This window comes from Erpetoichthys calabaricus, chromosome 2, assembly GCF_900747795.2.
Source record: "Erpetoichthys calabaricus chromosome 2, fErpCal1.3, whole genome shotgun sequence".
Taxonomy (NCBI): Eukaryota; Metazoa; Chordata; class Cladistia; order Polypteriformes; family Polypteridae; genus Erpetoichthys; species Erpetoichthys calabaricus.
In genome coordinates, this window is record NC_041395.2 from 46,669,558 (window position 1) to 46,689,750 (window position 20,193).

General features: G+C 36.6%; 1 protein-coding gene across 1 annotated transcript in view; it reads left to right on the forward strand.

The window, feature by feature from the left end:
- Positions 1–20,193, forward strand: part of LOC114645854 (GMP reductase 2) — a 50,783-nt gene that overhangs the window by 25,152 nt on the left and 5,438 nt on the right. Inside the window, exons 5-8 of the mRNA XM_028793726.2 lie at positions 5,012–5,185; positions 5,269–5,350; positions 5,890–5,996; positions 10,331–10,373. Of these exons, the coding sequence (XP_028649559.1) occupies positions 5,012–5,185; positions 5,269–5,350; positions 5,890–5,996; positions 10,331–10,373 (406 nt within the window). The remainder of the gene's footprint in view (positions 1–5,011; positions 5,186–5,268; positions 5,351–5,889; positions 5,997–10,330; positions 10,374–20,193) is intronic.

The following is a 20,193-nucleotide window of genomic DNA, read 5'->3' on the forward strand; positions in this document are numbered from 1 at the left end:
TTTTTTTAAGAATTTTCAGTGAATTGACCAATCACTTTAGTGCGAGTCTTAGACTTAAACTTCCTTTTCACTTTCAAATTCTAAGCAACTATAGTATATTAAGAGATAAGTAGGTACAAGGTATACAAAAAGTTGTACATGCTATATAATGGTTACCTGCTTTAAACAGTGTACATATTGCTTATTAAAAACAATAAAACAATTTACAGTTTCTGAAGATTTTTAATGACTTGTTAAAATAAAGGTCTTGCGGGAATACAACTTCAGTTAGAGAGAGATCAGTTAAACAATTTAAATAATTCTCATAAGCACAAAATGATTAGATGAGAAACCCAGCAAAATTTAAGAGAATAGAGAAAAAAAATTGTTTACAAGAGCAACCTTTACCTTTACACAGGACAACATTGTGTGAAGGCCCTCTTAATAAAGACAGTGAAGCGCGAGTCTGCTATTCAACTTCAAACGTGAACATAGGCTGAAGAAAGTATGTTAATATCAATGATTTATGAGACAGAAATGTATTGAAAACACCATTTTAGGTAGCCAGATCCTATTAGGGCTTTACTTCTAAGAGGACTAACACAACTAACTTGTTCACATTTCTCTCGTTTGGCCATGTCAGTAAAACAATGTTTTTCAACCAGTGTGCCATGGCACAGTAGCGCACAGTTAGAGCTACCCAGGTATGCCATGGAAATAATAGTGCAACGCTTTGAACCTGAGTGAGACAAGCTCCACAGGAGGATGAAACCTGTCTGAAGAGGATAGGACTACCTGGAGAAGCCGGCATAAAAGTAGCTCTTCGATCACTATGTTAGAGCACATCGAACGTGTCTCCTGGCTGCTAGAGTCTGTCTGCCCAGGGTGTGTGTTCGCCAGCGAGCCTCACAGGGTTGGTGGATAGTGGATATATGGGTTGCATCTGATGCAGGGAGGGACGACCAAAGGGGCAAAGCAGCTTGGAGATGCCACAAAAGTGCTCACTAAGTGCCATGTCTGCATACCCTGATCTTGGAGCTCATTTTTTTACTGGTTTCTCCAATAGTCCCGCTCCTTTGGGCAGTTGAGCACATGTATGAAATTCACTGTATATGTGTTTGTGGTTAGTAAGATAGTGGTGTGCCTTGTGATGGTTTTGGTTACAAAAAATGTGTTCCTGCAGAAAAAAAGGTTGGAAAACACTGCAATAGAACCTAATCAATGCCATGTCTGTTATGGATGTTAAAGCTATTTCATAATCTTGTGGAATATGAAATTCAAGGTCAGTTTGATTTTTTTTTAATCAGTGATGTGTGGGTGGATGTCTTGTTCTTTTTGTGTCAAATCTGATTACAGCAAACAAACCTATCGATGAATGACACTCATTTTTAGTTTAGAGGCTCATCAAGTGCTGTGTCTGCTGGGCTCTGGCACTGATGCTGCCACCACTGCTTACGGAGCTCCTTTAATGCTAGTTACTCCAAGACTTGTCTTTCCTGCCTCACGGTGCCAGGGTCTGCATGAATTTTACATGTTCTCCATGTATAGTAAAAGATTAACTGGTATCAGGGTATGTCAGTGAGATTATTCAAACACGTTGTCCTGAGTTCTTTTATTACCATATCCTCAGCAAGAGTGACTCATCAACCATAAAAAAAGTTGATAATTGGTTTGTGTTGCATCATTATTCTGATCTATCGCACACTCTGCCATTTTCATTGTTTTTCGTCTTGCATACACCGAACACACCTTGAAAACCATGACATGCAGGTTGCTTGGCTCTTTAACAAATCTAAGGCTTTTAATAACAATACAGTACAGTATAATCAGTTCACTTGAGATTTAGTGTTATTTGTACAAAGCACAATGAGACAATTATGTGCTCTTTTCACTACTCTGCTACTTGGCGTGAATCTTGCTCTGTAGGATATGTAAAATAACCCAGAATGTAATGGGCAAAAAGTAAGCACCAAGGAAAAAAAATCATCGTGAGTGCACATATGTTCTGCCATGGCTTGCAATAACCAACATAACTGTTAAAAAATATAATTGCAGAAGCAAAAGTAGCATGGAAAGCATATTTGCTGCAAACCTTTGCTGCTTTAAAGTGGATGTATTTGGCAACTTGTAATACTTTTTTTAAATCACATATGAATCCCTGTACCCATTAATCCCATTGTAAGATACAAAAACACATAAGGAAAATTTATTTGAAAAGCTTCACTTTAGAACACAAGTTTATGTTGCAAATTAATATATACAATGATTGTGAAGAAGCAACTTTGAGAGCAAAAAAACCAAACTTCTCCTGTCAATAATTAAGGCCTTCTCTGCTGTGTCCTTCAAACTGTCCATTGAAATAATGTTATCAGTATGGACACAGTACTTTTTCATCATTGGCTTATTATAGAGTATTCTAATTGTCAGTACAGTCTAGCTTGCATATACAGTCATCCCTCACCTATCGCGGGGGTTACGTTCCAGAGCCCCCCGCGATAGGTGAAAATCCGCGAAGTAGCGACCTATATTTATTTTATTATTTATACATATTTTAAGGCTTTATAAACCCTTCCCACACTCTTATAAACCTTTCTCACTCTCTTGTTAACCTTTCCCACACTCTTATAAACACTTCCTATGCTCTTAAACACTTTCTACATTCTTAAACACCGCAGACCAACACTGCACGCAGCGATCAGACGTCGATGTGTCTGCACTCGCTTTGTGAAGGGGGGCAGCTGAACTCATGCTGAGCAGAAATGGACTTTGTGCTGCTTCTGCCAAAATGCCTGCTTGTCGCTCTGCGCGTTCGGAAGGAGGAGGAGGAGTGGGGGTGTGTGAGGGCTGAACGCACGTTCACTCAAACCCCCCTCCCCGGAGGCGCAGTACGCTCCTGCCACTTTGCATTGCCAAGGGGTGGGGAGCTGAATGAACGCTAAGGAGAAGTGGACTTTGTGCTGGCTTTGTGCTGCTTTTCGCTCTGCGTGTCAATAATTTAAAAGCCTGCACAGCACCTATTTTCCTGTCTCACTGTCTTGTCTTGCGTGAAGTTAAAATGTTTTATAATAGTGAGATGTTACTCATATCCTTAGCCCGACATCCACATATCATATGTGTTAACAAAGTGTGTTTTATAAGTTTACATGTGTTTAAAGCATGTGGGATGGGTATTTTAAGGCTTAAACTATAAAAATGTTTATTTAAAATGTCTTTCTATATCGTGGGTTTTCTCCTGTTGCTGATGGGTCTGGAACATAACTTCCGCGTTAGGCGGGCAATCACTTGTATTTAAAAACCCGCAAAGTCGTGAATCCGCGAAAAGTGAACCGCGAAGTAGCGAGGGATTACTGTAGCGTTCACCTTGAGCATTGCTGTTCAAACATATGAGTTATTCTGTGATAATATGTGGAATGAAAATGTTTCTGAATTTGTTTATTTACACGGTTTGACTAATAGGAGGGTGCCCCAGACACAAATACACTGACACAGTCAAGGGTTCAAGTAAATATAAGTTTATTATGCAAACATATATTTAACAAGTTCTTCGTCCAAAAGCACAAGTACAAACGTAAACATAATTCCAATTACCTTCCTCCACTCTCCTCCAGGCAAGCCTTGTCCCCTACCTCCCAACTCCAATTCCGCAAATCAGGCAGAGAAGCTTCTTTTTATGCTAGACCCAAGAATATGTCAGGTGTTACAGCATTGCATTACTGAAGCATTTCTGGGCCAGGCAGAACCAACACCCTCTGATGTTACCCAAGGACCCCAACTGGGCTGCTCTTTTGAACGCCAGGTCCATTTGCTTCAAAGTCCAACGTGGTGCATGTTTTTTTTCTGTGTTTTTTGTGAACAGATTGAACATTCAGTAGATTTTTCTTTATTTATCACACCCTTCTCTAAACTCTTGAGTATGGAGTCCATGCAAATCCTATAAGGGAAGCGGTTTCTGGGATTTTAGAACCATGTTGTATGAGACCAACTATCAAGCATAGCAAGAATTGTTTAAATTCCACTTGTAGCCTATTATTAAGTTTGATCAAATGACAACTAAACATATTGACCAAGTCTGCATGCTGTGTATATTGAATTGCAACTGTGTAATTGGTTGTTTGTTTGAAGGAGTAGGCTAACATGCAGGTGAGTCTAATGAAGTGACACATGGTTGTTACCATTACACTCACTCTGAAGGCACACTAGTAATGGAGATGTAAAGATATAAAGGTATTTGCCTTGCCAGATAGCTTATTATTGGACAGTTTGTTTCCACAATTTTAAAGGATTGATTTAGATTGTGTCATAAGATCATGTAGTTTGGTTGTTTTATTTTTAGGTTTGTAATCACTTTCGTGTTTGTTGTGAATGGCAACTTTTACTTGACATGAAGTATAATTACAGACATGAGAATTACTGTGGAATTATCAGAATCACTTTTGTTCTCCAGTTAATGTACAACATATATTATAAACAGTTGCAGAATAGTACAATTATAAAGTATCATAAAAATAGCCAATTTTCCCACCTCTACCAGACCAGTGAAAATTTTTCTTATCAATCCAAATCAGGCTTTAAGACCCTGAAATGTTTGTACTTTAACTTGCTTATCATATTCACACATTAAGTCAAAAACATTTTACATATATTACATGCTATCTGATATTGCAATGTATAATCAAGAAATTGATTTTTTTTTCACCTTTGTGTTTTGGTAAAATATGATTTCCATTCAGATTTTTTTTTAATTCAACTGTATAATATGCATTTTACTCTGTAATCTGAAGGCATTCAAAAAAATATAGGTAAGTATTTAAATTGTCAAAGTAATGTAATTGCTCTCAAATCAGATCAAAAAGAGACAGAAAAGTCTGCAGCTGTACAGAAATAAGGTTCTTCCTTTAAGTAATTTTTTTTTTGGTATAAAACTATTTTTCTCTACTCATTTATTCTTCAATTTTGTGGCTGAATTGCACCAGTTTACATCTTCATAAAACTAGCTGCATTTTTAATGAATACTCTTCTGTGTCCTTTATAGCATGTGGCAGCTAGTTCAGGGACTGGTCAGGGAGACTTTGAGCGGTTATCTGAGATTTTGGAAGCAGTCCCCAACATCCGCTATATATGCCTAGATGTTGCTAATGGCTATTCAGAGCACTTTGTTCAGTATGTGAAGGATGTTCGAGCCAAATTTCCAAGCCACACAATTATGGTAAGGACTCATGCAGTTTTAAATATATGACAGTGTAACGTGTGCTCTGCTAAACACCCTTAAACTGTGTCTCTGTGCCATAGGCTGGTAATGTGGTAACTGGTGAGATGGTTGAAGAGCTGATCTTGTCAGGAGCAGATATTATTAAAGTGGGCATTGGACCTGGTAAGCTTTATGCATAGTTGCCTGCTTCAGCATATATAGATCCTTCATTGCTACAGTATATGATAAAGCTGTACTACATATTTGTAAGGCCACATCTGAACTACTATGTTCAGTTGTGATCTCCACTAGAAATAACAGAAATTAAGAGTCCAAAGGAGAGGTGCTAGACTAATTCCAAAGGTGCAAGGTATGAGTTATGAGGAAAGGTAGGATCTCAATAAGTTGAGCTTAAGATAACTGTAAGCAGTAACTTTAAAATAATGTATTTAAAAATGACACAGAGAAATGGGGGGGGGCTGGGGCTAATAGTAAATTTCATGTAAATGTTAGAATGTTTTTATTTGAGCAAAGAACTGTAGATACTTGTGACAAGATTTTATGTAGTTGAAAAAACTGGAGATGAATATAGCATTATGGGCCTCTTAAAATCTACATTTAAGGACATTTTGGAACTTACCATTAATATGAAATAAGTGTGTTCTCCTTAAAAATGATGTTGGTAAATCTTCCTTATTTATTACTGTGTTATTTGTTTCAAGGATCAGTCTGTACCACTCGGAAGAAGACAGGTGTCGGTTACCCACAGTTGAGTGCAGTCATTGAATGTGCTGATGCTGCTCATGGGCTGAATGGTCACATCATCTCTGTAAGTTCATATTTAGATCTTAATAGATATGTTGGAACTGTAAGATAATTTTAAGGAGAGTTGAACTGGTTTTTCCTTTTAAAACAGTATAAGCCTTATTTTTTTTCTGATCATATTCAGAGTGTCGATAGTAATCACCTGGCCATGTCAAATGAATTATTGTCAACTTTTCAGGCTGTTCTCAACCAATTTACCTTATTAGCAAAATGCCAGATCTTTGAAAAGAGGTACAAAAATGTAAGATATTGAAGCGATAAGTTTGATTAATGTAACTTTCAAAGGTGAAAATGTTACATAACTTTTTTCACTGGGTTTATCTTGTGAAAAATCTTGAATTGGAATATTCTGTTGTATATTTTGTAATCCACTTTAATAAAAATGTAATACAATTTACTGGCAGTACAGTGATTATAGAAGATAGATACATGTGTATCTACAAACACAATAGAAAATAAACAAAACATAAACTCTAATACTTGGGCTGATAGGGTGTCTTTGTCTTGTAAAAAGGCTACCGTTTTATGCTTCCCCTTTTAATTCTTGTTCAATCAATTAAAAAAACTTTAATAATAATAACTTTATTTATATAGTACCTTGACATACATTTACATGCAACTCGAGGTGCTTTCCACAGATTATTCAAAAAAACAAAGATGTAGCACATTTAGTTGGATTATTATCAAAAATTAATACCATGATAATTTCTAATAAATGTAAGTATACTAAATACAAAATCAGCCAGGTATTGTTAAGCCAAATTTAACCAGTAAGTGCAAAACAAACCTTCACTCTTATTAGAAAAAGGTTTTATATTTAAAATATTTATACATTTTTACATTAAGGTTGACAATAGAACAACCAGATCTAATTAATATATAAAAATGTAGATATATACTGTACTATATATGTTTTACCTAGGCAACCCATTTAGTAGAAAGTGTGTGTGTGTGTGTGTGTATATAATATAATATAATATATATATATATATATATATATATATATATATATATATATATATATATATATATATATATATATATATATATATATATATATATATATATAATATAATATATATATATAATATAATATATATATTTTGCTGCTCTAGATTTTAGATACTTTAGCAAGATTTCTGGTATTTTAGCTATTAAGTAAAGCTTTTGCATTCATATGTTTTTCAGAACCAGCAATTTTTAAGTTCATTTGCCAGGATTTCGATGTGTGTGTATTGGGATGGATGTCTATATATGTTTGATGTCACATAAGATGATACCACATCACGTGACTTTTACCTATAGGGTTTGTCAGACTTTCCAACAGCTGCTGATGTCATCGTCAGACCATGTCAATTTAGATGAATGAAAATCAATAGGTCTGTCAAATTTAAGGCCATGTCACATTACACAACTTTTCCATTATTTTTCAGTTGTAATCTTCATTTGCATAATCTTAGTGAGTCAGAGGCAGTTTGTGGCAAGCTTTCATGAAAGCCAGTCACATAGTCAGTGTCTCACTCCAACTAGTCTGCAGCTGACCCCACCAGTTGTAGTCATGGAGGAGGGTGTGCTCTTTTTTTTTATAGAGATACAGGTATGCATACAGAAAGAAAATGACACTTTACATGGCACTTTTTTTCCCCAGTGTAAACTGATGCAGTAAATAGCCACAAACAACACAACTACCCACACAGACGTTTGGTGGAGCATGCACTGACTCAAAAATCGGCTATGTGTGTGATGTCATGTCTGCACTCTCTGAGACCACCTGAGACAGGAAATTTCTCAACAGACTGTCACTTTCTTTTGGTCTAGCAAGAAAGAGAGAGTCTGTTGCAGGGTTTCCGAGACTCGGCAAAAGTGTAGGCACAGCATTAAGTATTTTTTGTATTGCATTGTCATCTTCAATGGTCATTCTTGGTCGAAAAAACACTGAAATTTACATTTCGTTAAAAAAACAGTTAAACATGGTGTCATATAAATGTTTGTCCAGACCAGCACAAAGTATTCATTATTCTGAAAATGTTGTTACTTTGGTATTGCTATAATGGGACTTAACCTGTAATATCCATCAATGAGGAATAAAGAATTCTTTTGAATATGTAAAGAATCACAAGCCTGGAAGCATTCTTTTACGCAAAATGCTGTGGGGATGTGGAACCAACTACCAAGCCAAATAGCTTTTAAATAGATCTGGATGGAGTATGGGGCAAACATCAGTATTAGTTAAGCAAATGAGTTTGACGGACTGTATAATCTCCCCAATCTTCAATCATATTATCTCTAAGGAATAAAATTCTTCTTTGGATTAGTCAGATACTTGAGCCTTTTGTCAAGGGCTGCACATGAGGCAGTAGGATATCCTGTTATAGGGAAGAAGATGAGCCCATGCTGAACAAAGTTACAAAACATGAAACTGCTGCTTATAATTCTTATAAATCAAAAAGGTGACATTTCTTACTCGGTTGTTATGTACTGTGGCAAGCGGCTAGGGGTGACACCCAGCCGGGATGCCCAGAAGGACTGGAGGAGGGATTACACCTCCTCCAGACTGAGAGGGGCGACCACCCTGATGGCTTTGGGGACCACGGGAACTGAGCTTGGAAGCTCAACCCTATAGGGGCCTGTGGTCACCGCCAGGGGGCGCCCCGATGCCTGGAAAGCCCTGGTCCTCAGCACTTCCAGGTGCTGGAGGGAAGACGACCAGGGACACCCAGAGTGCTTCCAGGTGCGCAGCCGGTGCTTCCACCACACTGGGGGGTGCCGGCGGAAGATTATCGGGAGGCACCTGGAGCACATCCGGGTGATTATAAAAGGGGTCGCCTCCCTCCGTTTAGTAGCCGGAGTTGGGAGTGCAGAGGAGGAAGTCTTGGTGGAGAGGAGTGGAGGCGGACCTGAAGAGGTAAAGGCATTGGCATTGTGAGGCCTGGACTTTTGGGGGAGTTTTGGGGTTGTGTGTTGTGTTCACTTGTATATAGTAGCTGTGAATAAACATGTTGTGGTGCTTAAACGATGTCTACCTGTCTGTGTCCGGGCCATGTTCCACAGTACATACACATCTTTAATTCACTTTCTCTATACTTATTCCACTCCTGCATGCATAAGTGTAGGAGATCGCTAAGAGATCATTTATAAATGGTTTCGTCCATCAAGGGTTGAAAAAATGAATTAATATTCACTGATTAGTTCTAGACCAGACATCTTAAAGTCTATAAACTACTAGCTGAATGTTATGTATATGGGGTACCCAAAATTCCCCTTAAGTTTTGCAGAAAAACAAAACACCTTTATTATAAAACTTTCAGTAACTCCCTTTTAGTATCCTTCCATTCCAGTTAACATTTCCTGTGCTTACCTTATATCACCATGTCTAGGACCTCTGGTATTTTTTCGTATATTTCTTCCACAATAGTAAATCTTTTTCCCTTCCATCTCAGTTTTAATTTTGGGAACTGAAAGAATTCATAGGGAGTGAGATCTGGCAAATAGGAGGTTATGAAACAGCAACTACAATGTTTTTGATCAAAAGTTTTTTGCAGTGTGTGCAGGTGTGCTGTCATGTTGCAAAGTGCAGTTTTGCATGTGCCACTGCTTTGGGCATTTTGTTTTCCTGATGCTTTCCAAGAGAACCTCGACAGTTCAGTGTTAATGTCACTAATTAACAGTCTGTTCACAGGGAGAAAACTCTTTATCAAACCATGCGTCAGTGTCAAAAACGCGATCATCATTGTCTCTTGAAAATCTGCCCTGATGATTTAGAAAATTACCAAAGCCAACTGTGCGATTGTAGAATAATTAGCAGAAATACGCACTTGGTCAACTCCACACAATGCCATTTGGTAGACTGATTAACCAGGTTTATAGGCAAACGATACCTAACAGCATATTCAATAACTACACCATACTCTTGCGCTATTTACTGATTCCAGGAATTCTGAGGTTCCCCCTTTGTATTATGATTAATACTTCCTTTTCAGACACAGCTAGTGAAGATGCCAGTAGTTTGTTCTGCCAAAACATTATTTTTAAATTTTGAAACTTTTTTTTTAGTAAATTGTTTTTTTACTAAAAACTGTTTTTTTAGTAAATAGTTTTTTTCATTCTGTATTTTTGTTCTAAATAAAACTGAAATTTTAACATATTACTTATTTTCCTCTTATGGATCTGTTACTAATCTCTTCTTTACTTATCCATTTTAATATTTGCTCCAAGAAACATTGTTATGCCCCTAAAATATCTAGTGCTTGTTTTTTTGAAATATAGATTGTCACTCAAACAGAAATAGCTAAAAGATCATTATTTATTGAACTTTCATTTATTTTTTCTTTTCCTTAGGATGGTGGTTGCACATGTCCCGGGGATGTTGCCAAGGCTTTTGGTATGTTTCATTCTCTGTAAAATTAATTTCGTAAGGTTTTATTGTGCTGACTTATCTTTTTAAATGACTAGGGAAACAGAGTTGACATGCATTGATATTTTTTCCATTTTAGAAAAGAAAACAATAGCTATAAACCATATTAATTAGTAACAAGCTACATCTCATGGTTGTTGGTTTTATTCATACACTGTAATGTAAAAAGCAATAAAATGGAGCATATGGAAAGTTTGAGTTTGATATTTGGAAGCCCCATATAATTCACCAAGAGAATAGTACAAAACAAAACAATGCTTCATTGTACAATATTGTGATTTCTGGTGACAGCAGTAATGAGTTCTCCTACAACTTGGTTTTTAAATTGATTATGACTGCTTGGTTATTGTCAAGTTTTATGTGCTGACACTGAAAGGGGAGGAGCTGAAGGCAAGGTGAAGATGACATCACTGCTCATCTTAAGCAGAGCCTCTTCCAGTCTATGGGAGAAAGTAGAATATAGGTTATGGAAGGTGGGCTGACTGAGTGAGAGATAGATGATCAAGCCTTAAAAAGCAGAAGTTAAGAGGCCTGGTCCAATGTTTAAATTCATTGTCCTAGGTACATGGCCACTGGTGAGTCTCAGGAAGAATCTTGCCTTGGATTGAATGAAAAAGTTAGGAAAATTGATTGCAGATGGATTATCTCCTGACCCTCAGTAAGCAGTATGGGGCACAGACATTGGCATGAATGTACAAGCACTGGACATGACAGAGAAAAGATCTTTGGAGCCATATGAAAGGTAGCCATTGAGGACTGGAGCAGCGGTGTTGGTGGGTGGCTGAGAAAGTCTATTGCCTCCTGTAAACACTGTGTGAGTGAGCGAGAGAAGACCTTGTATTTCACAATGTATTAGGCTACCAGCATATTAGTGATGACAAAATGTCACCTGAAAATTGCCATTTTAAAATCTCATGTAAAATGAAGATCTGTCAGCATAGCATACCATGCCATTTTCAAAGACTACTTAATTCAGAGCAGGGTCCTGAGCAGGATTGTGAGGGGCTGGAGCCTATCCCAGAAAGCATATAGGGTACAAAGCAGAAAAAATCCCAGGACAGAGCACCAGTTAATCACAGGATGAACATAATCGTGTTTAAACATGAAATACTGAACACCAATAAAGCAAAAATGGCAAATGAATATTTATAAATATCCAATTTTGGTTCAAAGAGCAAAGTGGACAATAAGTAATTGACATAATTCATGATAATGATGACAACTACTCCAAAATAGCAAGTTCAAACATCACAACATGTTATTCAGTGGGCTGCTTCGGAGAGGTGGAGCCTTCAGGTTCCAAAGAAAAGTGCAGCCTACACATGTGCACACTTGACCAAAGGTATGCCCAGATCACTATGGAGTCAAAAGGCTGTCCTTGCAACCTAGAAAGAGGCTTAGCAGCTCAATGTACAAAAAAAATTAATATACTCCAGAAATAAATGTTTCTCTATATAGGAAATCTCATTGAGCATATCATGGACAAATTTGAAAATTTTGATAATGATAACTAAGTTGAGTTTGTTGTTAACATTTTAGCAATATATTCAATTATTGAAACAAGTTCATTACTTATTCAATTATTGAGAAAAAGTGTGTTCTGTTATGGGATGATGGCCAGTGCTCCAATTGCAGAGATGCATCTGTCTAAGACATAATTTAATGATGCAAGGATATAAATGTCTTATGTAATTTACATTAAATAATACCTAACGTTTTAGATGTATTCCCTTCTGTTTCATTGTATCAAAAATCCCTGGTATCTCTTTGTAGTTGGGCATGAGCACAATTCCATACTTCTATCAGTTTTTTTAGTATAATGCCACAAGCAATGAAGAAAATATAAACTGTTCAGTTGAAAGAGTTACACATAAAGGCACTATGGTTCAAACACACGCACACAAAAGAAAGGAAAACAAACATAATTCAGCTCACATAAAATGTATTTACTATATGATACTGTTTATTATTCTTTTATAATGTTTGGGATCCATGGGGGATTATCTTGAGTTGCCGTGAGCCCCAAATGATGCCAAGAAGCCAAACTTTTCAAAAATGAATAATCTTATTTTAGGGGTGATCATTCTGACAAATTCTGATATTTGAATATCCAAAAGGATAATACTGTATATTTGGTAACTGGAAAAAAAAATCCCACCTTTCAAGGATTAATGAGTACAAAGTTAATCAAAATGTTTGAGCCTAATATTGACAACTTTCATATTTTTTTTTCTTCTTGGGTGCAGTAAACTGTTATTAGACTCTTCAGTCATATGTAATTCAACTTAGAACTGGTTGAAATGATACATGGAAGTCTTGCATTACAGATTTTGCTCATAACCACATTGTGTTTTCTTCATCAAAATACTGCATTTTTGACTTTTTGTTTTTAACTGGATTTCCTGTGATTAAATAAAATTGCAATACCTAAATAGTGACACACCTAATTTATTTATAAAAAAAAAAAAAAAAAAGAACAGAAGGTTAAACTGTAGTTTAATTTGAGACACAAGATGCAGAGTAAATTAGCAAAAATCGTTTCTTTTTGATAGGGTGGCTAGCCCACTTTCCTACTTTATGGTACTTTTGCTTTGTTCTCCTCCTGTTTCCACCCTCTGTTTATCTGTTATCTGTATTCAATCTACCAGTCAAGTTCATGCCACTAGCGCTCCTTCTAACTCCACTCAGCAGTGGACTGACTGAATGGGGCTTTTAAGCTTTTCTTCTCTATCCTTGTAGTCACCCCTACTACCAGTCTTTCCACAGTTCAACACATCACTTAAGTGTGTGCTGTAGCTCCTCAGGTTTAGAGTTTCCATGGCTAGAGAACACTCTACCAGGGGTGTTCTAAAGCTTAGCTGCTGTTCTCTATCCAGCTGCCTAAAGCCCCAGTCTTGACACTTGACCCCTGTCATATGGTTAATCTTAAACCACTTAAATTGTTTACCTCATAGTTCAGAGCTGACTGCATTAAACTATCTGTTAAAGCACTGATTACATCAATAGCCTAATAGACGGAAAAGATGTAAATTTATACTTCATAAATTAATCTGCTTCCTGCCTCCAAAAGTAGACATTTTACTGAAGACTATATTTTTGACAGTGATATCTGGTGACTTCTGTGAAGTGGAAAAAATTGTTGGCAGCTATTGCACTGAGGAATTAAAGGGTGTTGCAGCTGACTAACATCTACAATGAAGCAATAGTGTTTGCTCAATAATATATTCAAAATGTTATATTTTTGTTTCATTAGTTCAGTGTTCAAGGTTATCTTTTATCAGGCTACACACTTGTACTGTGATTAGTGCTGCTGCCTTCCTAGACTAGTTATACACTGTGTTGAATTTACTTTGTCCCACCCATCCCCATGTCTGCATGAATTTTTCTTTGGGTACTCTATTTTGTGCCGTCAGAAGACATGGAGAATTGGCAACTTTAAAACAGCCAAGTGTATCTGTCAATGTGGTAAATTCTCAGTGACAGGTGCCCCATCTATGACTGGAATGTGAATGTAATACTTTATGAGCAGGTTTATAGTAATCACAACAGTTCTCATGCTATGATTTACTGCAATGCCTTAAAATTAAGTCAAGCATGCTGTCTAAAATATTTTGTGATCTCTATATCTCAAGTTACTGTATATTCGTCTCTGAGCATGATAACATTTTAAAAGAGGTTAGTTTTATTGATTATTTTTGCTTAAAAACATTTAGCTCTGAGTAAATAATAACTATTAGAATGTCAATTCTCTAGTGTAGAATTTGTAATTGTTTTCTTTTTCAATCCAACATTCATTTGTAATACAAATATAATCTTAGCTAAATTATTGTCAAAGGAGTGAAGAGCTATTAACAGCAGCATTTGAACACTTGACACACTGTAATTTAACACTTTTGTACACATCCATGCTGTTAAGATGAAAAAATAAAACCTACCTTGGACCTCTGTGCTCAAACTAATTTCTACCTTGACATTTTATCTTTGTCTTCTGTTGTGAAATTTCTTACCCACAGAAAGTTTAATATATGTTGCTAAAAGTGACTACATCTCAAAACAGTTTGATTTGAAAGATGAAATTTATCCACAAAATTGATAGAAATCTTAAACATTTCTATTAAACATTATATGAAGCGAGTCAGGCGGCACAGTGGCACAATGATAACACTGCTGCCTCACAGTAAGGAGACCTGGGTTCACTTTGCATGTTCTCCCCGTGTCTGTGTGGGTTTCCTCCCACCGCCCAAAGACGTGCAGGTTAGGTGCATTGGCAATCCTAAATTATTCTAAATCTATTGTGTGCTTGGGGTGTGTGTGTCCTGCGGTGAGCTGGCGCCCTGCCCGGGATTTATTCCTGCCTTGCGCCCCCTGTGTTGGCTGGGATTGGCTCCAGCAGTCCCCTGTGACCCTGTGTTAGGATATAGCGGGTTGGAAATTGACTGACTGACTGAAGCGAGTCCTTTCTCAGTGTTCTGTGCTCAGTGTTTTGTATCATCTGTTACTGTGACTATTCATTTTCTTGAATAGCTATTGAGGTGCATTGAAAAAATTTTAAATATTTTGTGGCTTTTATGTATGTGCTTTGCATATAATTTTACTGTATCACAAGATTTGACATATTTTATACATATTCAGTGCATTACAGTGCTTTGTTATCTTTTGTGTTTTCCTGTAATGGTTGCAAAGTCATTTTTTAAAATGTTTACAATGTATAAAATGCTATGAAAGTTTATATTAATACAATGTTGTTCTCGGAGTTCTGGAGAAGAACACTACTCAGATCACCTAATAACTTATCAGGCAGTATATAGAGAAAATAAATCAAACAAAACCATAAAGAACCTAAAAAATTATATTGTGTACTAAAGACCTAAGAGAAATATCGGACAACAAAATGATGTAGCCATAACTATAATGGTAAACTAGACAAGCACGTGCCATAAAAATATGCAATATAGTGCATTTAACAAAAATATATATATATTTTTTTGTGCTGTGAAACTGAATTTCTGCTTTGTTACAAAAGATTTTTTTTTATCATTACTGTTATTTTTATCATTTGTATTTAGATGTGCAATTTTCATTTTTGAATATGCTCAGGTGTAAATAATGAATGCACTGAATTACATTTTATAAAATATTTACTGTAAAGCTATTAGTAATGAAAGCATTGAAAATGTTTTAAAATATTAAAAAAGACAGGTGGGAAACATAACCTTTATTTCCACTTACTTCAGTTCATAGATGCAGTGCTCTAGAACTTTTTATTTCTAGCCACTATGGGTACAATTGGAGTATATTTGACCTGGAACGTAGGTTCGTTGCAGTATAAATTAGGGTTGAGATTTTGACCACTTGTAATGAGTTATCCCAATACTTGAGTCAAGATGGGAAAATATTGTAATTTTATAAATGGTTTCAATATTAAACATTTGTATTCAGTTCCATAATATGTTGTAATTTACTATGCATTTTTTTGTTTGACTAAAGTTAAAATTGAAATCATATTCCCACAGGCAAAAATGAGGCAAGTTGTCACGTATAATAAATTCTTGACTCAATTTATCTCACTTAAATATTTTTTAATTGTGAAAATGGAGTTACGGTACATAACACACATTAGGACATCATCTAAACTTAGCCGCGGGTTACTTCTTTGTACATTTTCATGGTGCAGTTCCTTGTGTTTGTTAATAAGGAAACAAAGTTTGTATTTGCTTTACTGTTTTCTTTTATCTTATAATTCTGTCAATTTTAATGCTTCCGACTTTATTACAACCAGTTGAGAAAAAGTAAAGCAAAACAAGTTGAAAAAGATTAAAGTGTGTACCTAAGAAATTTAAAAAAAACCAAAGGTTTACTAAGAAATTAAAAAAAAAACCAAAGGTTTACTAGCATTCATTGAAAAGTTCACTCTTTATTTCAGTGGACGGTATGTGATCAAAGAATCAAAACTTTGAGTGTATTTGTGTCTTTACTAGTGACTGTCTGTCTGTTGTCAAAGGCACGTTTGCAGCACTTTATAACAGACTGAAAAATTATTGGTACCAGTGATAAACATGAACCAACATATCTTCCCAAATGGATTGCACAGATAATGACGTTTTATGCAAATGAAGCAGGGAAACTGCAGATATTTATTTCAATAAAATTTTAGACAAGTCACTTTAGTGTATTTTTTTACCAAAACATTGGTATTTAATGTACACTTTGTTAGTAATGAAAATCGAGCAACATTTAAATTGCAGTGAATTTCAACATTTTTTAAAAATGGCTTTGTTCTAGGAATGTTTGTTTGGATTTCCTTTTCTCATACAAGAAGCTCCTCCCCCATAGGAAAAGACAAATAATCACCTAATTAAGGAGTATAGTGAATACAAAGTTACCCAAATAACATATATGTACCACATGGCACCATTAGGTCCATATTTACGAAGCTTAAAAGGAAGGGAACTCTCGTTCATCTTCTCTAAACACACAAGGACAAAGATGATGAGGAATAACAAAAAGGAATAAAAGGACAACAGCTGGAAAACAGTGTTACTAGATCTTCAAATCCAGTATTAGATAGTACATCAATGTGGAAGGCCAAGTTAGTCTACATCCACACTACTATGTTTTCATTGAAAAACAGCATTTTTAAATAAAAAAAATCCATACAGTAATCCCTCCTCCATCGTGGGGGTTGTGTTCCAGACCCCCCCCCCCCCTGCGAAAGGTGAAAATCCGCGAAGTAGAAACCATATGTTTATATGGTTATTTTTATATTGTCATGCTTTGGTCACAGATTTGCACAGAAACACAGGAGGTTGTAGAGAGACAGGAACGTTATTCAAACACTGCAAACAAACATTTGTCTCTTTTTCAAAAGTTTAAACTGTGCTCCATGACAAGACAGAGATGACAGTTCCGTCTCACAATTAAAAGAATGCAAACATATCTTCCTCTTCAAAGGAATGCGTGTCAGAGAGAGAGACAGAAAAAAGCAAACAGTCAAAAATCAATAGGGCTGTTTGGCTTTTAAGTATGCGAAGCACCGCCGGACAAAGTAGCTGCAAGGAAGGGAGCAAGCATTTTTCAGCATTTTTTAGAGGAGCGTCCATATCCTCTAGGCCAGTGTGCGAGCAGCCCCCTTGCTCACACCCCGTCCCGTCAGGAGCAGAGAATGTCAGAGCGAGAGAGAGAGGAAAGCAAACAATCAAAAATCAATACGTGCTGTTTGATCTTTTAAGTATGCGAAGCACCATGCGGGAAGCATATCGCTTGCAAAGCAGCCACATGTAAGCCCAGCAAAGAAGGGAGCAGTGTAAAGGTAATCTTTCAGCGTTTTTTGAGGAGCGGCCGTGTCCTCTAGGGGTGCGAACAGCCCCCGTGCTCACAATATATTTGAGGAGTTTTATTTAATACATAATACGCGCTGTGGTTGGGTAGCTTCTCAGCCATCTGCCAATAGCGTCCTTTGTATGAAATCAACTGGGCAAACCAACTGAGGAAGCATGTACCAGAAATTAAAAGACCCATTGTCCTCAGAAATCCGCGAACCAGCAAAAAATCCGCGATATATATTTAAATATGCTTACATATAAAATCCGCGATGGAGTGAAGCTGATAAAGTGAGGGATTACTGTATCCGTAGTAGCATTGTTTATGACAGATAACACATATGATGTAGACTTTTGCCTACATTTTTCATGTGCACATTGGTGAAAAGATTCTAAAGGTGGTGATAATGCCGCTAGTCACCAGATTCATTTCAAGACCAAAGTGACCAGTAAATTATTAGACTTTTGTGCATGTATGCATCATTCAGACTGTCCAGAACTCCATTTCAATGCATACAGGTAACGAACACATCAAGCACCATGGAAAGAGAGTCTTCATTGTCCACTGTATGGGAATATGTATTGTATTTTTTCATTGAAAGGTGACCAGTCAGGGAATGAGAGGTTGTAATTGGCAGGATACAATCAGAGATGGGCTAGTTATAAGCACAAACAAATCAGAGCACAATTAGAGTAGGTGTTTATAAAAATGCTTCTTAGCTTGTCCATATCTCAACACCGGGCCAGCATTTTCAGAAGTATATGACTCTGAAGAGTGTTTTTAGAGGTCTTTATTTTTGAACGTTGAAAATGCCGGGAAGTGTGGACTAAAGGCAAAAATAGAGACTAGTGTCGTTGTTGTCTTCTTTCGGCTGCTCCCGTTAGGGGTTGCCACAGCGGATCATCTTCTTCCATATCTTTCTGTCCTCTGCATCTTGCTCTGTTACACCCATCACCTGCATGTCCTCTCTCACCACATCCATAAACTTTTCCTTAGGCCTTCCTCTTTTCCTCTTGCCTGGCAGCTCTATCCTTAGCATCCATCTCCCAATATACTCAGCATCTCTCCTCTGCACATGTCCAAACCAACACAATCTCACCTCTCTGACTTTGTCTCCCAACCATCCAACTAGAGCTGACCCTCTAATATACTCATTTCTAATCCTGTCCATCCTCATCACTCCCAGTGTGAATCTTAATATCTTTAACTCTGCCACCTCCAGCTCTGTCTCCTGCTTTCTGGTCAGTGCCACCGTCTCCAACCCATATAACATAGCTGGTCTCACTACCGTGCTGTAGACCTTCCCTTTCACTCTCACTGATACCCGTCTGTCACAAATTACTTCTGACACTCTTCTCCACCCACCCCACCCTGCCTGTACTCTTTTTTTCACCTCTCTTCCACAATTCCCATTACTCTGTGTCTGTGATTTAAAAAAAAAAAAAAACAAAAAAAAACAAAAGTAGTATGGACAGGGCTTAGAAAGGTTTCCTGAAAGAGCACTTATTGATAACAAGTAACAGTAAGAGTGGAAAGTACTATATGTCAAAAACTACTGAGACTGTGTGGAAGCAGGTACAGATGACTGCAAAATGTATCCTTTAGTCATTTAAACTTTAAGCAGTTTTGGCATTGGAAAAAGTAAGCGTCTAAAAAGTACCACATATCCACTGTTAATGTTGAAGGGAGTATTTAGCTGTCATTGGCCATCAATAACAATAAAATGATAAAATTCTTAATATGTCCATATGCTCTGCAAACAAAAATTTCTGTACTGTAATAATGCAACTGATCAGATAGAGATTTATCTATGAAAAGACAGTGATCGAAAAGCCCTTAAATTTACAAACTACTGACTGAAAGCAAAACCTAGGTTCTTGATTGAAAACAGTAGTCTGTAAAAATAGAGCAAAGTTACATTAAGGACAGATGAGAGGAATTTTCTAAGATCCATTTCAGTGTTCTCTGGCTTTATTAATCATTGTAGGAAAAGATTTAGTGCTGTACACTGTGCCAGAAAATGTTAAATTAAATGTTGTACTCAGGAAATCCAAACTAATAGTATTCATTTATTGTTGCAGCAAAATAATTGCATTAAAATACTGTAGCATTTCAATTTTTAGGCATAAATACACTACTGTATTTTTTACCATAGCTTTAAAACACTTCAGTTTTTCTTCAAATATAATCAGTTGAAACACAACAAATGACCTAAAGTTGTGAAGAGGTCAGCAGTAAACTGCCAGAGGTTTAAATTTAAAGTTTAGAATAGAAATTTTAGAATATTACAAATGGGCCTTCTTCAGGGAACAACGAATAGGTTATGTCCTACAGACGTTCTGCAGCAGTTAAAGTAAATTAAACCTTGCAAGTTGTAGCAAACAATTTGCACACTTGTCTGACCTTCTGCTGATTACTTCAAACCTCTCTGTGTGTATTAATGCAGAGTTGGAACAACAGACTGTGT